This window comes from Myodes glareolus, chromosome 26, assembly GCF_982192425.1.
Source record: "Myodes glareolus chromosome 26, mMyoGla1.1, whole genome shotgun sequence".
Classification (NCBI taxonomy): domain Eukaryota; kingdom Metazoa; phylum Chordata; class Mammalia; order Rodentia; family Cricetidae; genus Myodes; species Myodes glareolus.
Genome location: NC_142051.1, coordinates 35,614,282 through 35,630,227, shown reverse-complemented (window position 1 = coordinate 35,630,227; position 15,946 = coordinate 35,614,282). Strand labels below are relative to the sequence as shown.

At 42.9% G+C, this 15,946-nt stretch overlaps 1 protein-coding gene across 2 annotated transcripts in view; it reads left to right on the top strand.

Moving 5' to 3' along the window:
* The window catches only part of Nr2c1 (nuclear receptor subfamily 2 group C member 1), a 50,236-nt gene extending 37,418 nt beyond the window's left edge, over nt 1–12,818 (top strand). For both annotated transcript variants that reach the window (XM_048418159.3, XM_048418160.3), the window contains 4 exons: nt 3,241–3,380; nt 5,775–5,912; nt 8,468–8,573; nt 10,799–12,818. In XM_048418159.3, coding sequence (XP_048274116.1) covers nt 3,241–3,380; nt 5,775–5,912; nt 8,468–8,573; nt 10,799–10,973 — 559 coding nt within the window. In that variant the 3' untranslated portion in view covers nt 10,974–12,818. The remainder of the gene's footprint in view (nt 1–3,240; nt 3,381–5,774; nt 5,913–8,467; nt 8,574–10,798) is intronic.
* The last annotated feature ends 3,128 nt before the right edge of the window (nt 12,819–15,946 follow it).

Below are 15,946 nucleotides of genomic sequence, written 5' to 3'. Positions count from 1 at the left end.
AGTTTGAGACAAACCTGGTGTACAAGGCTACTTCCAGGACAGCTAGGACTGTAACATAAAAAAATCCTGTCTTGAAAAAAGAAAGAAAAAAAGAAAGGAATTAAATCATCAGGAAATTCTAGAGGGGAAGGTTAATACGCTACACTATACTCTTAGGTGATTAGTAGAAGAGCTAAAAGGGTTATTTTTAGTAAAATTATGAATAGGATTTGAGAGTAAAACTCAAACAGTAAATTTCCTGAACCAAAATCATCAGTAAAGTGAGGTGAAGGTGAGCGTAAGGAGTTAAGAATCTTTTAAGTGAGGTAAAACCAGAGCAGCAGCTTGGGCAGGTAGGAATTCTGTGCCCTTGGAGAGCTGTGAATATCTTAGATGGGATGCTCTTTTCTGATCCTAGGCACTGACCAAAGGCCTGCTGACAAGGATAACTGCAGGAAGGCAGATCTCAGTGTTTACCTAGGAGAGAGGAAGGGAGGCCTGGCAGCGGGAAACTGTTTTCACCAAACAGTTCTGAACTGTGGGAATTAATTCCCAAATATGTAACAGAAAGGGAGTTAGCTATATTGAAAATCTACAGTAAAAGACAGCCACTTTATTCACAAAGCAATAACACCAAAATTTCACTGAATCTTGATTTAACTTTTACCAAGGCCCTTGGGTCTGATAAATCACCCATGAAAAGATGGCTGAGCAATTCTGTATAATGTTGTGACTTGTAGCAGCAGCACATCCTTACTGACTTGAATCTGTTTCCAGAAAAGAAAGAAATCCTACAATTTAATTATCTTATAATAAAATATATAGGTGTTACTTGAAGATTTTTTTTTTGTAAAATGTCCCAATTTCTCAAACTAACTCTTTTTGTTTCATTTTATTTTTCAAGACAGGGATTCTCTGGGTAACCCTGGCTTTCTTGGAACTCACTCTGTAGAGCAAACTGGCCTCAAACTCAGAGATTTACCTGCCTCTGTCTCCCCAGTGATGGGATTAAACGTGTGTTCTGCCACAGCCCAGCCTCTATTAAGCCTAGAGTCCAGCTGACTTTTAAAGTCCTCACTTCTGTCTGCTTCATATCCTCAAAGAGTAGAAAAACAAGCAAACAAAAAGCCCAGATTTTCTTGTATACAGCATGTACTTTGAAGTACATGTTCACTGTGATGCAGAAATGTGCGAGGGAACAGTTACCTTTGGGTAGTGTGGAAACTAGGAAACATACATAAACCTGGGTGCAAGGTTAAGTAAACACCCAAAGAACTAGAAAGAGAGATGTTATAAGAGGGCATTTATCCAAAGAAACGAGCTGTGGAGCCAGATATCATGGTGCGTGCCTGTAATCCTAGCACGGGGGAGACTGAGACAAGAGGACCATGCATTCCAAACCATCAGTAACGTCACAGTGAAACTCTGCCTCAAACAAATACACAGCTGCAACTCCTGCGCCTGGAGATGTGCCTCATGGCTCTGGGGTCTGAAGCACAATTAATAAAAACTCAGAGCAATTGGGGTTCAGTCTGAATATCTGAGAAGCAAAAGGGTCAGCCACTAGCTCTTACCTCTACCTCAGTCAGAAGGAGGAATCTCAGAATGAGACCGTGTCCGAGAGCTGTCTCCTCCTGTTTTATATTCCTCTCTAGGGCTGGGATTAAAGGCGTGCATCACTACCCTCTGGTTTCTGTGGTTGGTGTGGCTACTGGAATTAAAGGTGTGTATTATTGCTGCCTGGTCTGTAAGGCTGATCATTGTGGTTGCTTTACTTTTCTAATCCTCAGGCAAGCTTTATTTATTAAAATACAAATGAAATGCCACTACAGGGGTCACCCTCAGATGCACCAAAATAAAAAATAAAAGCTCTGATCTAGCCCTCAGAGAATGAGTGAATTTGTTAACTCGAGCACCAAGTAGAGGAAGAACATTCAGAGAAGATGGCCGCATTTAGAAAGGCATCCAACACCATTGAACACCGAATGTTACCCTTCTCGGCTCGTTACTTTTCTCATTGCTAAGACAGCTTAAGGAGGGAAGGTTTAATTTTGACTCATCTGTTTAAGAAACGATTTTATCCATCATGAAGAGGGTCGTGGCGACAGCTGACAGTGGACGTTCACCACCACCCTGCTGTTTCAGGCTTGCTCCTGTTCTCCCTTATTGCTGCAGTACTTGCTCTCTATGTCTCTGGACTGCTGAGATAGCATGTCATGTAGCCTAGGCTTGCCTCCAACCACTGTAATGGCCTTGAACCCCTGGACCTCCTGCCTCCACTTCTTGACTGCTGGGATTGCACGCTTATCCCAACATTTTTGTCTTTAAGAAAGTATCTCCTGGAGCTGGAGGTGTGTCTAGGTGTCTATGAGTATTTCCTGCTCCTGCAGAGGACTTGAGTTTGAATCCCCACATCCACAGCAGGTTCCCGTCAGCTCGTAACACCAGCCGCAGGGGATCTCATGCTCTTTTCTGGCCTCTGAGGACATGTACATGCACGTGCACACACACACACACACACACACACACACACACACACACACGGCATATACACAGAGAGTCACATACACATGCATCTAAATTTTTTAAAAAATTTTCTTCCAATTATTGAATGTCATTGCCTCAGAGTCCTCTCCCCTGACCCTCCTGTTTTCTTACATGTCATCTTCATACTTGTGGGATTTTAATTGTCTGAAATTAACTGTGCATATAGTCAGATGTATATGTTCATATAACACTTATATAAAATATCTAAAGTTGCATATTTATACAACCCTTCTCTTTCATAGGCAGACTTAATCCACTATGTCAGCTCTCATTCCACCAGTGCCTGGCATATCATGGCCTGTTTATTTAAAATTTTTGCAATGTACTTTTACTGGCAGTTGATTCTTAGAAATTGTGTATGTCTAAGGAGAGCTCTGGGTCATTTCCACACTCACACAGTGTGTAACGGTCACCTCAGGGTAATTGACACATCTGTTACCTCGGGTACATAGGATTTTTGTATTGGAAAATTGAGGATGCTCTCTGCTCACCTGTTTTAAATCTTGCTGTCTTATAAACTGGCTGAGTGATAGTGAGCTAGCTGAGATTTAGATTTACGGCCCTCTTTGTGGACTTCTGTCAGCTGTACAAATCACAGAATTCTCAGGTGCATGTCCGTGGGTCTTTTAGAATAGTTGTAATTTGGTGGCTTTAGTGCATTGATCAGTTGGGAAGTTTATATCTGATGTATGCCTTTGTTTCTGTTCCTACCAGGCAAGAAAACAGTATATCTTTGGTAAAAGCGTATTGGAACGAACTCTTCACTCTTGGTCTTGCCCAATGCTGGCAAGTGATGAACGTAGCAACTATATTAGCAACGTTTGTCAATTGTCTTCACAGTAGCCTTCAGCAAGGTAAAAAACAACTTATTGATTATGTTCTCAATGTTAGCGGGGGGATCATCTGCTCTGCAAGAAGTTAGGACCAAAGTGAAATAGCCTAGTGGCCGTATTGATATTTTACCTTTTTACTCCGGGTAATCTTAACATTTTGATAAATTCATTGATCATTCAAAATATTTTTAAACTGAGTGGTGGTGGCTTCCACCTTTAATTCTAGCTCTTGGGAGGAAGAGGGCAGGCAGATCTCTATGAGTTTGAGGCCAGCCTGGTCTACAGAAGGAGTTCCAGGACAGGCTCCAAAGCTACACGGAGAAACCCTGTCTTGGAAAAGTGTGTGTGTGTGTGTGTGTGTGTAGGCTCACATCATCACGTATATGCATACACATGCATACACACACACATATATTTAGAGAGAGAGAGAAACATGAAGACTTGTGTATTTAAGTCTGAAAGGCATAGTAGCCAGGTTTTTTATCTCTAAAATATAACACCTGAGCCTGGGTTATCAAGCAGATACCCTAGAAGAGAGAGAACACGTGTGAGTGCACCAAGGCTTCCGAACTCTTCTGACAGCCTGCTCTCCTGAGAAAGAGTCTATCCTCGCGAGGGCGACATTAATCTCTTTTACAAGGACTGACTCCCAGCACCACTGTCTTCGCAAGCAAATTCAAACATGGATTTTGGCGGGGACAAACCTCAAATCATCACATAGGCCTTGTGAAATTTTGTATTTTTACATAGACATAAAAGTCCATGTAAATGTGTATGTAGATAGAGAATGATCAAATATTTCAGTGTGTATACTTCTCTCCTGATTCAAGGCTGTATTTCTTCATAAGACCACTTAGAGTCACATGATCAGCTGGTTTTGAATCAATATCTTAGGATCTCACCTTTCATCTAAAGAAAATGGAAATGTGTGGGATACAGTGGTGCTCACCAGGACGACTGGCCTAGGAAGGCACAAGTTCAAGGCCGTCATGGGCTGATAGCAGACCTTGTATGACTTCACTGTCTGTGTCAGGCTGTCCTGGAACGTCATGGAGATCCCCTGCCTCTGACTCTGCCTCCTGAGCGCTAGGATTCAAGGCGTGGGCCACCACGGCCAGCTCCAAAAAGCCACTGTAAAAGCAGGGAGAGTTGCAAAGTCACGGACTCCTTACTTTTTCCTTTTTTAATTTTCTAGATGCTTCTTCTGAGGAGGCAGTAGTAACTCAGCCCTGGAGAATGGCTGACTGATTAAAATGCTGCTGCCTTTGAGCTCAGGAGTAATTTATACATTCATCCCTTTTAGTTCCTCAGTACCGTCTGTTTCCCAGTGCTTTTGTTTGTTTTGTATTTTTGGCTGGTATTTGTTTTTATCAAGACAACATCTCAGTATCTTCTTGAGATTCCCCTGCCTTCAACACCCGGCAGTCCCTCCCCACGTGTTGGCTAGGAGGCTAACTGCTTACCACCCCTCTGTTTTCTCCCTTGTCCTTTCTTCCCTGGTCTCACCTGCAGTCCCCTGCAGTCCCCTGCAGTCTCCCCTAGCGCTCGCTGTGAAGCTCAGGCTACAGTGAGCTCTTCTGCTCTCACCTCCCAAAGGCTGTGATGACCTGTGGTGCTCCACACCTGGTTGATTGTCTTTACATCATTTTAAAATCATCAGTTCCCTCATAAGGGGCTGAGAAATCACTTTAAATCTCATCTAGCAGAAAACTCCCAGAGGGCCTCACCACACTCCCTTCTTATTCATGGTCCTGAGTCCTTCCGTTTGCTCACGTGTTACAGGGCATTCCTTCGGGAAAGCCGAAGTCCCATAAACACTCAGATGCCTTCTTCTTAAGTAGCCCTTTTAGATATGTTAAAATGTTGGAAAACCTTATTTTTCTTTGCTCTTAGTAATGAGTTTTACTCAATTTTTGCTTTTATTATACTAAAGTTTCTAATTTTTAAAACTGAAAATGGTTTTCCTCATTATTTTTCCAAATGATAAAGGCTTATAAACCTTGTCATAAACATTTGTGTCTTTTGTACTTTGGTTTTGATGTTGGCCTTGCAAGTGTTGGGACTCTTAAGTCACCAGGCCCTCAAATCTAAGGCTTCCTGAACCCTAGACAAGCACCCTGCCAGGCGAGCTACACCCCTTCCCCTCTTTGGACTTGGACATTTCTTTTCAAATGGATGCCTCTACATCTAAAGGGGTATCTGAAGAGGAAACACTGAGCTTTAGGTTTTACTCCATTTTTCTTGAATAAGCAATACCAGAAGGTGATTTGTTACCTCCCGCTCTGTGCAGAGGTTCTGAATTCTAAGCGTTTAGAAATTGATTATTCAATACTGGAGAGAAAGTGAGGGTGGAAATGCATGAAAATGGCCAACCATTTTCGATGACAATTAGAAGTGTGTGTTTGTGTTTTAAAGACAAAATGTCGCCGGAACGGAGGAAGTCGCTGATGGAGCACATCTTCAAGTTGCAGGAGTTCTGTAACAGCATGGTCAGGCTCTGCATCGATGGCTACGAGTATGCCTACCTGAAGGCCATAGTGCTCTTCAGTCCAGGTAAGAGACACCTCCATGTTCACAGCATGGCTGAACTCTGCACTGGCGGCTACGAGTGCGCCCACCTGGAGGCCATATAGAAACACGTCTTCTGTGTTTTGTTTATCATTTATTTAGTCACTTTTGTACTTTTCAGATAGGGTCTTGGGCATGTAGTCCTGGTGAGGCTAATACTGCCTGTGTAGTCCAGACTTGACGTCTTGGCAGTCCTTCTGTCTCAGATACCCAAGTACTGGATGGCAGATATACACTGCCATGCCCAGGACATGTGTGTCTCATTAAAGTATTTGATGATGTACAGAAATTGGAGCCCTCACCCACTGCAGATAGGAGTGTAAAATGGTGCCGTTGCCTTGGACAGGAGTTCAGCACTTCCTCAGAACATTAACTTTAAGGAGGTTGGGAAAACTGTTCGGTGGATAAAGTACCTGTCATGCAAACACAAAGACCTGAGTTGGAATCCCCAGAACCGATATAAAAAGCCAGACTGGCTGTACCTGTAATTCTAGCACCAGCACTGCCAGGAGTGTGATAGGCAGATACCTGATGCTCATTGGCCATCCAGCCTGGCTAAATGATAAGCTCAGTGAGAGACTGTGTCTCCAAACATAGAGGCAGAGAGGAGAGACACCTGATAGCTCCCTCTGGCCCCCACGCACATGAACACACCTGTAATAACAAGTACATATGCTGCGCCTGTGTACACACACACACACACACACACACACACACACACACACAAAGTTAGGTGTTTATTCAATTCCGATTGACCCCCCAAATACAAAAGTGTATATGTACACAAAAATGTCGACATGAATGTTCATGTTGATACTAGTCATAGTAGCCAAAAACTGGACACTGTGTAATTGTCCATCTAAAACTGAACAAAGCCGGCCTTGATGGGATACGCCGTAATCTAAGTACTCGGTAGGTAGAAGCAAGATGAGTAGGATAACCTTCTCTCCACAGAAATGCACTGTGGCATGCATTCCTGTACACACACACACACACACACACACAATAAGAAGAATGTAAAGACAGATGTATTGTATATAATATGTGCATACATGAGATGCCATCAGCATATGCTATGACGGGATGCACCCTGGACACCTGCCTAAGTGAAAGCCGCCACTCCCACAGGCACACATAGTTGTTTGACTCCATTTATGTGAAATAATCCTGTCCAGGCAGACATGAAGAAGAATTTAAATTAGTTGTTTGTAGAGTCAGGGAGTGGGGAGATGGGGAGTGATTGCTCCTAGTTGAGGGTTACTTTGGAATCATAAAAACGTTCCATCATTGCATTGTGGCAATACTTATAAAATTCTGAATATACTAAAATCATCTAATTTTGTGCTCTAAATTTGATTGTAAGGATATTAGACATTTGCCTGGAAAATCAGTGGAACACATGGGCCTGCATTATTTGAATTCTTAGATTTATCTTGTTGAGCATTATTAAAGCCAGAATGCAAGACAGTTATTGCTGTGTCTGGGGTTTGCTACACTCTCGGGACCTATGAAAGCTGCAGACATGTAGGAAGATGGGCCTCTTGCTTTCCTGCGGTGTCTCGTTTACAGACAGTGAAGTGGCCTCCAGGTTGCTCATTCACAAGTAGGAGTCAGCAGTCCCTTGAGGGTCTGTGCTTTCACTTCGATGGCGATTCTGCTCCTGTGTGTCCTAATAAAACTGTCCAGGGGACCTGCTTCTCCCTTTCAGTGATGTGAATCAGGTGTTAAACCGTTTGTACTGTTTAGTGCTTCACATGAGGTCGGGCCTGGGGCTCGGTGCCAAAGGCAGGCTTTCTAGGAGCTGATAAGATGGACCTCCGTTTTTGCTCATTTCGTTTTTTCTGTTTGTGGTGCTGGGACCCAGCGTAGGACCTTACAGGGTAGGAAATAGCTTTGCCACTGCGCCACACATCCAGCCCGTACGTGTCTCCATTCCAGCACAACCAGTTAGTCAATTTTATTTCCTTCGGGTAAAATTGAAAAGTTCGCTATAAATTTATGGCGCTCTTTAACTACTTCTACTTTGTGAAATATGACTATAAATGTTTTGTAGATTATTTCATGTTCCTGCATTATGATTTTTCTGACAGAGATAAAAGTGCTAATAACTCATAATTTCTTAAGTACTTCTAAACGTGCTGTGTCTGTTGGACTCCTTGACAAAAACAACCTGCAAATATTTTGTGGATTACAGTTATTTTTAAATTTAATCTTTTAATTTTAGCCCTTTTGGTCATTTTCTGTTGTTAAAAGTGAAATGGGGAAAAAAAACAATAAAAATTCCACTACTTTGGAGAGAAAAACCTATTGGTAACACACAGTGGTCTGGTTTTTATTAGATGTTAATGGCTACCACTGGCTACAATAGGGTCTTGATGGTGTGTTCAGTAATTACTTCTGGAATGAAGGAGCAAAGCATTGTGTGTGGGGCGCTGTTTCTAATGCCCTGCCTGCTCCTCCACCCTGTGTCGCCACATCCCGTGGATTATTAGATGAGCATCCAGAACTCAGGTAACTCTGTTCTTTTATGTCATACTTAGATCACCCAGGCCTGGAGAACATGGAGCTGATTGAAAAACTTCAAGAAAAGGCTTATGTGGAATTCCAGGACTATATCACTAGGACACATCCGGATGACACCTACAGGTACCTCGCTCAAACTACTTAACGCCGCGTGCGTAAAGGATTTGTGTTGGTTTTGAGATAGGTTTTGAGATAGCTCACTGGCCTTGAATTTACCCAAAGTAGCCAAGGATAGTCTTCAACCACAGTTCCCCTGCCCCTGCCTCCACACTGCTGGGATCACACATAGGCGTGCAACACCACACCTTGCCTAAAAGCTTTTTAGTGAATCTGTTCTACGTCATTTTGCATTGTAAGAGTAATGAAATGTTTCGGTCAGCCATGACCTTTGAAGTGGCTGACGCTATTGAAGGCCATATGTGGATGTCTCTGCAGCTCAGTGTTAGAGGACTTCCTTAGTATGTGTAAGCTCCTGGGTGTAATTCCCAGCACCAGAAAAAGAGAAAACATGAAGGGCGTTCCAGGGCTTAGCAGTAGCACATATATGGCAAGGCCCTTTGATCCGGGGCACAGAGGGGACAAACCAGCTGTTACCAGGCCTCGCATGCAATATCTAATGAGTTCTCATTTTAAATCAGTGGTTCGAGAGACCTTTGGGGGTTGAACAACCCTTCCGGGGTGTTGCCTAAGACCATTGGAAAGCAGGTGTTTACATTATGATTCACAGCAGTAGCAAATGGACAGCTGTGAAGTAACAGTAAAAATAATCTTACGGTTGGGGGCGTGGTCACCACAGCATGGGGAACTGTATTACAGGGGCACAGCGTTAGGAAGGTTGAGAAGCACTGCTTTAAACAGAGAGGGTGAAGTACTGCCCCAAAGACACAGCACCACCAGAGCCCAACTTTTCAAATGAAATAATTGTGTTAGTAAGAAGAGAGGAAAATGATGAATTAAAACACTCTTAAACTGATAGCTAATTCATTTTGAAACATTGCTAATGCTCATTTCTCCAAGTTACTTCTTGCCTGTGTTCCTTGGGGTGGGAGGGAACTCTCCTTTCTTATTTTTATAGAAATAGCCACCCATCTCAGGGGAAAGGACAGCAGCTCAGAACGATTAAGAAAACAGTTTTTGGATCCTAAGCATATGATACCACGCTTGCTGGGTTTAACGTGTGTGTTTCATTTTCCTCATGATAAGACCACCCACTTTTCAGAATCCCAGTACGCTTCTTTATGCACAGTTTCAGATATTTGTGGTCAATCTCAGACCAAAAAAATACTAAATAAGGAATTCCAGGAATTGTCCCTGCCTCCCAAATCGCACGCTGTTGTAGTAGCAGATGCAATGGCATGCTCTCTCGATTCGTGCTGCCTCCGAGTGCCTCTCTGCCTAGCGTCTCCGTGCTGTACCCACTGCGCTCCTGCTGATCATGTGTGAACCATGTCAGGTGTCTCATCCAGGGTTTGTGTTCAGGTGACCCTTGTTTTCCTTCCTGACAATCCAAAACACAGAGTAAGGGATGCGCCCCTCGGGTTGTCCCCTTCCTACGTATTTAGAGGTGGTTGCCCGTGAACGGCGCTTATCTGCCTCAGAGACACTTCCACACATGCCAACGGTCCTACCTTTACAAACTTCCTCCTACACATAGAATTAGGCAGAAGCCGCCATTCATCCTCACACCAGCTCTGTGGAAAGGAGGTCGTGGCCTTCATAGAACAAGGGGCAGCTGGGTCACAATCTGAACCCAGTGACTGTTTTTCATACCCAGGCTCTTTATAGTAACAGGCATTAGGTTGCCTGTTATTCCATTTCTAGCAGTGTGTGTCTGTTGTATGTGTGTGTCTACAGAAGTCGGTGTGTCTGTGTCTCTGTGTGTGTGTCTCTGTGTTTCTATGTCTTTGTGTGTGTCTGTTGTGTGTCTTTCTGTGTTGTTGTATGTGTCTGTGTCTCTGTGTATGTCTGTGCCTCTGTGTGTGCATTTTCAAAAGAAAAAGGTTATTAGCCCTCCCGTGCTCTGATAACATAAAACATTTTTCTTTCACACAATGTTGTTAAAACTTCTAAAAACATTGTTGGGAATCTGTTCTTAATGAACCTGCCCCGTGGTTTAGTGATTTAGTTCTGTGGTCCTTGCAGCCACATGGGGACAGCATGGTGGAGCAGTTCAGAGCAAGGCTTTCCTGCGGAGATTGCAATCATATACAGGTGACTGTCATACCACTCAAAGCCTAGACAATCTAAAGTTTTGGTTCTGGGTCTTTGAGAACTTGATCTTTATTGTTCGTGTGGGTGCTTTTCTCCCGAGTCCCCAGCCTCTCACCTGGCTTCCCTCTTCCTCTCAGGCTGTCTCGACTGCTGCTCAGACTGCCGGCTTTGAGACTAATGAACGCCACCATCACCGAAGAATTGTTCTTCAAGGGTCTCATTGGGAATGTCCGAATCGACAGTGTCATCCCGCACATTCTAAAAATGGAGCCTGCAGATTACAACTCCCAAATAATTGGTCACAGCCTCTGAAAGGCGACGGCACATTGCTATGAACTAAGTTTACTGTTCCTTCTTGGGATGCAAGACACCAAATTGAACTGTTGCTTCCAGGGCACCTGCGAATAGTAACTTTAAGAGTAACCAAAATTCAAAGTATTTTTCTTTTGGATTCCTTAAGAAGAATGTAATTGACTAGGCAGGGATCCGGAACTAGACCTCCTGCCTGGGCTATAGGAATGCCTAAGAAATGGTATGAGTCTATTCTTGGTGAGGATGACACCCAAGACTGTCTCCTCCTACCGCCTACACTAAGCTTTCTCATTCTATTTTATAAAACAAATAAACTAGTCATTTCCCCCTGAGCTGTGTTCTCTTCCTGGTTAATTCCATTGAGCTGGTACACTGTAAAGATGACACCTCAGCAGGAACGCCCTCATCTTATTCCTCCAAAATGTAATCGTTTAGTTACCAGGTCAAAAGATACTTTATTCTCAGTTATATAATGATAATTTTAGAACTATGAGAAGTAAGAAATGAATATATATTTTTGGCTTTTATAAATATCCAGGTGTCCTTTAGCATTTAACACTCGTTGCTGGCAATGAGACATAAGCCATTTATCACTTGGTTCTTAGTGTTGTGTATTACTAGTTACGAGCACTTTTGTTTTCGGTGGTAGAAAATTAGTTTTGAGAATAAGACAGTAATCTGGTTTTAAAATGTTGGGTTTCCTGTGTTCTAAACACAGCCGAGACCGAGTCCAGGGTGTGTTTTGTTGTAGAATGGGAAGTAAAATTGTTGCTTTTCCATCTCAGAGAAAGCACTTGACCTCTTCAGAGATGGGGGTCCGGCTTGTCCATCCCACCCTGGCTTTTAGCCATTTTTATTAGGTCATTTAAAAAGACGCTCCCACTTTGTTAAGTCATGCACTTTTTGTAGCCCGTATGCTTCCCAGATGAGTTAAATAATTAAAGCAGCTGGTAATTCATGAAGGTAAAAGGATATTTGATGGATTTTGTTTTCCCCTGCTAAGTAAGGAGGGCAGGTACAACAGCTGGGGTCTCATGATTTGCTACAACAAAAGCATTTGAGACGCCTCAGTCTTCCACATCAATATTACATGCACTCAATATCTCTTTATTCTGGTTACGTACTGAATTCCTTTGGTAAATCTACTCTCCTATTTGTTGATACTCTCTCTCCCCTCTTCTCTCTCGTCCCTCTCCCTCCCTCATCCCTCTCTGTTTTGGTTTTCCGAGACAGGATCTTGCCTCCCAGTCCAAACTGGACACGAGTTTGTAGTCATCTTCCTGCCTCCAGCTCCCTTTCACTGGGATTGCAGACATGTTTGCATGCTGATATTTTGTTTATTTTGAAAACACAAATGTAGAGATTTTATTGCAGCCAGGGTGCATTCTTTTTATAAAGATCTTTGCTGAATTTTTCTATGGGGGGGTGTGGGTGGATTTTACTACTAATTATAGGAACAAAAGTTTAAAAGTCTGCTCTTGCAAATTTTATCACCTGACCGTGAGGGCTTTATTCCCTGTATAATTTTGTCAGCAGCTTTATTTATATTAAGCTGCTGGGGAAGAACTACATACAGCATAAAATGCTCAAATAGAACATTTCAGTAGGACGTGTCTAACCTGCAGCCTGACACAGCTGTAGGTGACGGTGTCATATCACAGTGTCAAAATGTTGGACACCTGCCACCTTTGTCATCTCAGACAGTAAGCAAAGAATTCAGGAAAAAAAATGTTTTAAGGCACTGTACTGATGGTTATGGCATTTCTTATATTTTTCCTGATTCAATTTGTAGTTATATTGGGGAGTGGTTTTGAAACTATATTAAAATGTGACTTGCATTACTAATCCTGTCAATGTATTTTATTTCAATAACCTGTTTATTCAAGGTTTGGATGTCTTCCACGTCATAGGGCAGGGAAAGTATCCCAGGGGGAGAGCTTGTGCCTAGTTTAGTATTCAGCATTTGCAAGGCCCAGAGTTTGATCTCCAGCACTATAAGGGGAAAAAAATCATGTAAGCATTTTAAGAGCAAAAATAATGGCCCAGCAAGATGGCTTAGTGGATCAAAGTACTTTCCATGAAAACTCAGCTCTTTGAGTTCAGTCTTTATCCTCTAAGCTACACACACACACACACACACACACACACACACACACACACACCATTGCACATGCATGTCCTTACCCTACACACACACACTTGCACATAAGATTATATAAACGATAGCCTACATTGGCGGGAATAAATACGTAAAGCATGCAGAATATAATTTAACCAGTTTATTGTTACATATGTATAACAATACTTTTATATGTTTATGCGCATATAAAAACTAGTGATCAAAAAAGCAAGACAATTAGGAATAATCAAAGTATAGGTAATAGTTGGGGAAGTAGGAGGAAGGTACAAATGGAAGGGCATAGAAGGGAATTCAAAACTGTTGGTAGTATTTCAATACTCAATTGCTTTGCAGTAAGCACCCCACCCCCACCCCCCAAACACCAGTTGAAATGTGCCTTTTCTCTTGAACCTACAGTGTGGACAGAGGTTGTCAAGGACAGCCTGTCCCATTCAGTCAGAATAGGATCCATGCAGAAGTCATGAACTTAAATCTGCGTGGTCACTGCTGTGTTTGGAAGTTGTTAGTGGCTGTGATCTGGGACTTGCAGTGGGACAGAAGCCAGGCCATGTCCGTAGTCCTTCTGTCCTGCTCTTCACAGCCTAATGGCTACCCTCTGATGGTAGAGTCAGCAGCGTCAGCTGGAAACCTATTTCCCTTTTCTTCCCTGCTGTGACTCTGCTGCATTCTGGTCATCAAAGTAAGCCTTGGTGGGGAATAGGTAAGAAACACCCATGGCTCAAGAACAAAATACAAATCACTAAAAACAACTCATTTAACCCAACATCAATGTTCACCTTATAGTACATCCTCCTATCTCTCTCACTGCGTGTTTGGAGGGTGGGCGTTGCAACCCTGTGCACTGTTAGTGGGACAATTACATGGTGAAAAAGTACAATGATTCCTTTAAAACAAAATTACCATATGATGGAGAAGTCCCACTTCAGGGTATATGTCCAAATGCTTAGGAACTAGGACCTCAATATTTGCACACCCATGTTCACTGGGACATTGTTCACAATAGTCGAGAGATGAAAGCAACCCAACCTAAATTACCACGATAAAAGAGTGGATAGGGAACAGTTAATACATGCGTGAGATGGAATTTATTTATTTGTTATTCAGCCTTTAAAAAAATAATACAAGGGTTAGGGAGATGGCTCAGTGGGTCAAATGCTTCCTGCTCAAGCATGATTTGAATTTGGATTTCCAGGACCCATACAATCAAAGTGTGGTGGTGTGCATCAATAACCCCAGTGCTGGGGGCGGGGCGGGAGGCGGGAATGGAGACTGGGGGCAGGGCAGGGGGCGGGGATGGAGGAGACAGAGACAAATGGATCTCCAGTGCTCACTGCCTGCCAGTCTAGACAAATTTCAGGTTCAGGTTTAGTGGAAGACCTTGTCTCAGAAATAAGGGAGGCGGGGCTGGAGCGATGACTGAAGAGTTAAGAGCACTGGCTACTATTGCAACCGACCTGTGTCAGCTTTCCAGCACCCACGTGGTGGCTTACAGTAGTCTGGGAGTGATCTGGCATGCTCCTCTGTAGGCTGTGGGTATGTCTTATTACCAATGGTGAATAAAGAAGCAGATTTGGCCAATAGCCAGGCAGAGCATAGCTAGGTGGGAAATCTAAACTGAAGATAGGGAAAAAGAAGACAGAGTCTGAGAGATGCCAGCAGCCTCGGAGAAGCAAGATGTGAGGTAACAAGCAACAAGCTGAGAAACCCTGTCTCAAAAAACCAAAAACCAAAACAAAAAACAAGCCACAAGTTTTGTGGTAAAATATAAAATAGAAATGGGTTAATTGAGAAGGAAGAGCTAGTTAGTAATAAGCCCGAGCCATCGGCCCAGCAATTATAATTAATATAAGCCTCTGAGTGTTTATTGGGGAACTGGTGGGTGGGAGAGAAACCTCCAGTTACATGTAACTCCAGTTCCAGAGATCTGAATCCCTCTTTTGGCCTGTGAGGACACTGCACACATTTGTAGCACGTACATACATTCAGGAACTAGCATACATATAAACAATAGTTTAAAATAAGGTTAAGTGTATTGGCTGTTCTTGCCAAGGACCTGGGTTTGAGTCCCAGCACCCACAAGGTGGTTCACAACAGTCTAACTCCAGCTCCAAGGGATCTAATACCCTCTCCTGGCATCCATGGGCACCTGGCATGCATGTAGTACATCAACATACATGCAGGCAAAACCTCCACACACATTAAGGAATAATAAGGTAGAGACTGATAGATGTAGACACCCAAAATTGACCTCTGCCCTTCACACTTGCACACACACGAGAGAGAGAGAGAGAGAGAGAGAGAGAGAGAGAGAGAGAGAGAGAGATTGCTATAGCTCCAAATTGTTATTTTTGAACTGTTAAGGAAGAGAATCAAGCTCTTATCTGGCTTTTATATATGGACTGCATTATTTCAGGAATCAAATGGTTGATGGAGGTGGTATCTGTGGTTAATCCATGAAGGAGGGAAAAGATTATGCAAGCAATATTGACTCTGCTTTCCGTGAGCATGGAACATCATTTCACCATCTAGTGCCTTCTTCTCTTTCTTCCCTCCGGGTCTTAACACATTCACTCTAGAGGTCTTTTTCACGAATGGGATGGTTTTCCCGATTCCTTTCTCAGTAAGTTTGTGATTGTGATAAAGAGAACCTACTGATTTTTGTATCTTAATTTTGTATCCTGCTTTTGCTGAAAGTGTCTGATCTAAGAATTTCTTGTGGGATCTAGGATCTTTTAAGTGTAGGGTCATATCATCTACAAGGAGGGTGTTTTTTTTTTTTACTTGCTTGCTTGCTTGCTTTCCATTTGTATCTCTTCTTTTTCTTGATTGTTTC